At 47.1% G+C, this 3,043-nt stretch overlaps 1 protein-coding gene across 1 annotated transcript; it reads left to right on the forward strand.

Annotated features, from left to right (window-relative positions):
* The first annotated feature begins 25 nt into the window (after positions 1–25).
* LOC134444361 (tripartite motif-containing protein 16-like) lies at positions 26–2,602 on the forward strand. The gene is made up of 4 exons (XM_063193698.1): positions 26–50; positions 162–197; positions 1,626–1,682; positions 2,085–2,602. Coding segments are annotated over exons 2-4 (576 nt in total). The 5' UTR covers positions 26–50; positions 162–196.
* Positions 2,603–3,043: the final 441 nt, after the last annotated feature.

The raw sequence follows: 3,043 nt of genomic DNA on the forward strand, positions 1-3,043 counted from the left end.
GAAATTAAATTCCATTTTCCAACAAGAAGTAGTCAAAATATCTGCAGCAGGTTTGACAACCATAAAAATTATAACATTTCCACCATTAGCAATGCATTAGCCATTGACTGTGTAAGGTGACATTACCATTTCATAATTTGTTTTGTTTTTTTGTGTTGTAGCAGCGAAAAATGTCCAGATCATCCAGAACATACAGAGTGAGTGTCCACCACACACACACACACACACACACACAGGCTCGCTGCAGGGTACACACCTGCACATTTTGTGCCTGAATGCGTTGCAGTGCAAATATTATGTGAGTTTTGTGGGCGGTAGTTCACCTCAACATAAGGTAGACACAGCATGTAATATTGACACCACAGCGAGGGTCACATTTCCATGTTGAGGTCGCGGTAACTTGGTCTCTCAATAATAATAATAATAATAATAATAATAATAATAATAATAATAATAATAATAACTTGGTTTTATATAGCGCCTTTCAAGTAACCCAAGGTCGCTTTACAAAAGGAGAGTGAGCAGGGGAATAGAGAGAGAGGAGAGGAGGGGGGGTAGAGGTGGGGTTGGGGCAGGGTGGTTAAGGACCATAGGCCTCAGTGAATAAGTGTGATTTTAGGTGCTTTTTGAACGTAGCCAGTGTGGGGGCTTGACGGACATGGAGGTGCTGGTATGCTTGCTGCGAGCTGTAAATTACGCGCGTCACCGCAAGCAACTGACAGCACATGCTTGCTTCAAAAGCAGTAGACCAAGACGCAACATACTGGCGGTATCATCCAGGGGGCAGAGAGCACGCAGCATTGGGATGCGGAAATTGGGAACACAGATGGCAAGGAAAACAACAAAGCAAAAAGAGGGGCTCCCAGGGCAAGGAAAGAATACTGCTACTACTCCTGTATGTGCATGCTCCCTTTTCAAAGTACAACAAGGCATGATCACAAATGTTTGAAATTTCGGACAAATTCAATGAGACGCTCTTAAAAGTTGCTGCCATTGTCGTGTTCATATCAAGCACACGCGTGGAACTGCGCAGTCCATATTACGATAGCCCCCAGCGTGTTTGAAGATATTGCACCTGACGCACGCGTTTGGCTGCCGTGTTCAACGAGCGCGAAATTGACATTAAATACGCACGTTAACGCGTTCATGAACGAATCGTGCACGCGCTCGCGTATCTTGCAGCAAGCATACCGGCATCTGTAGACTGTTCCAGAGGGTGGGGGCTGTAGAGCCAATGAGGTGTTAGGGGGCCTTGAGGAGGCAGCTGTAGAGCCAATGAGGTGTTAGGGGGGCTTGAGGAGGCAGCTGTAGACCCAATGAGGTGTTAGGGGGCGTTGAGGAGGCAGCTGAGAGAGTGCTCAGTTGCAAATGGGGGGCATAAATCCATCTTAATTTTTAATTCTAAGGGGGGCATTGTCAGGCTTATGATGAGGTCAAGGGGGGCGTTGGGAGGCTTATGATGAGGTCAAGGGGGGCGTTGGGTGGCTTATGATGAAGTCAAGGGGGCGTCTGGAGGCTTATGATGAGGTCAAGAGGGTGGTTGTTCAAAACAGGTTGCGGTAGAGTCAAACAATGGGGGACAATATTAATGAGAACCTCGATGTCTATCTGCCCCTCTGTCACAGTGTCTGATGGCCAGGCTCTTACTGCTGAACCAGTGACCAGAGAGGACTTCTTACAGTGTAAGTTGGACACACACACACACACACACACACACACACACACACACACACACACACACACACACACACACACACACACACACACACACACACACACACACACTTTGCATATACAGTAACTAACTAGTATATGTGTATATGTGTTCATGCATAGTTTTGATGCCCTCCACAAAAACTACTATGTACTGTAACTAGGCAGGAAAATAAAGAGAAGTCAATGAATGAGAAAGTGTGTCCAAACCTTTGGCCGATACTGTATACACACACACACACACACACACACACACACACACACACACACACACACACACACACACACCAACCAACCCCACCCCTACACATGCATAAAGACACACGTATTACAACTTGTTTATTTTCTTTCCCCATCTTCTCCTCCATCAGATTCCTGTCACTTCACTCTGGATCCAAACACAGCAGAGAAACACCTCCATCTGTCTGAGGGGAACAGGAGGGTGGAGAGGAGAGATGAGGCCCAGTCATATCCTGATCATCCAGACAGATTTGATGAGTGGCCTCTGGTGCTGTGTAGAGAGGGTGTGTCTGCACGCTGCTACTGGGAGGTTGAGTGGAGTAGAGAGGTTGATATAGCAGTGTCATATAAAAGCATCAGCAGGAAAGGAGGGGTTCATGAGTGTTGGTTTGGGGGTAATGATCAGTCCTGGAGGCTGCACCTCTACCCCTCCACTTCCTATTTCTGGCACAATGATAAAAGGACTGATCTCCCTCTAGTGGCCAGCTCCAGAATAGGAGTGTATGTGGATCACAGGGCAGGAACTCTGGCCTTCTACAGCATCTCTGGAGACACAATGACCTTCCTGCACGGAGTCCACACCACATTCACACACACTCTCTACCCAGGGTTTTGGGTAGATAGTGGATCATCAGTGAAGCTGTTGTGAGGCCCCGACAGGTAATTGCTGCTGTGGGGTCTCTGCAGCCCTCAAACACACACACACACACACACACACACACACACACACACACACACACACACACACACACACACACACACACACACACACACACACACACACACACACACACACACACACACACTCTCTCACACACACACACAGAGCCCACCCACTCTCTCTCGCTCTCGTTGTTGTACAGCTGCAACAATACTTGAATACTTGGTTAACAATGTGTATCAGTGCAACTTATCTTTCAAACGGTCTCTCTCTCTCTCTCTCTATGTCTGTTTGTCTGTCTGTCTGTCTCTGTCTCTGTCTCTGTCTCTGTCTCTCTCTCTCTGTCTCTCTCTCTCTCTCTCTCTCTCTACTACTAGTGTTCACTAGATGTGACTGTTGCCTCTGTGCCAAATATACAGTATACATAAT

Source organism: Engraulis encrasicolus, unplaced genomic scaffold (genome assembly GCF_034702125.1).
Source record: "Engraulis encrasicolus isolate BLACKSEA-1 unplaced genomic scaffold, IST_EnEncr_1.0 scaffold_527_np1212, whole genome shotgun sequence".
NCBI lineage: Eukaryota > Metazoa > Chordata > Actinopteri > Clupeiformes > Engraulidae > Engraulis > Engraulis encrasicolus.

What these genes read in the sequence shown, in the direction of transcription:
- LOC134444361 (XM_063193698.1), top strand. An exon ending in CAGAGAGGACTTCTTACAGT is followed by an intron (nt 1,683 to 2,084) that starts GTAAGTTGGACA and finishes CTCCTCCATCAG; the next exon opens with ATTCCTGTCACTTCACTCTG.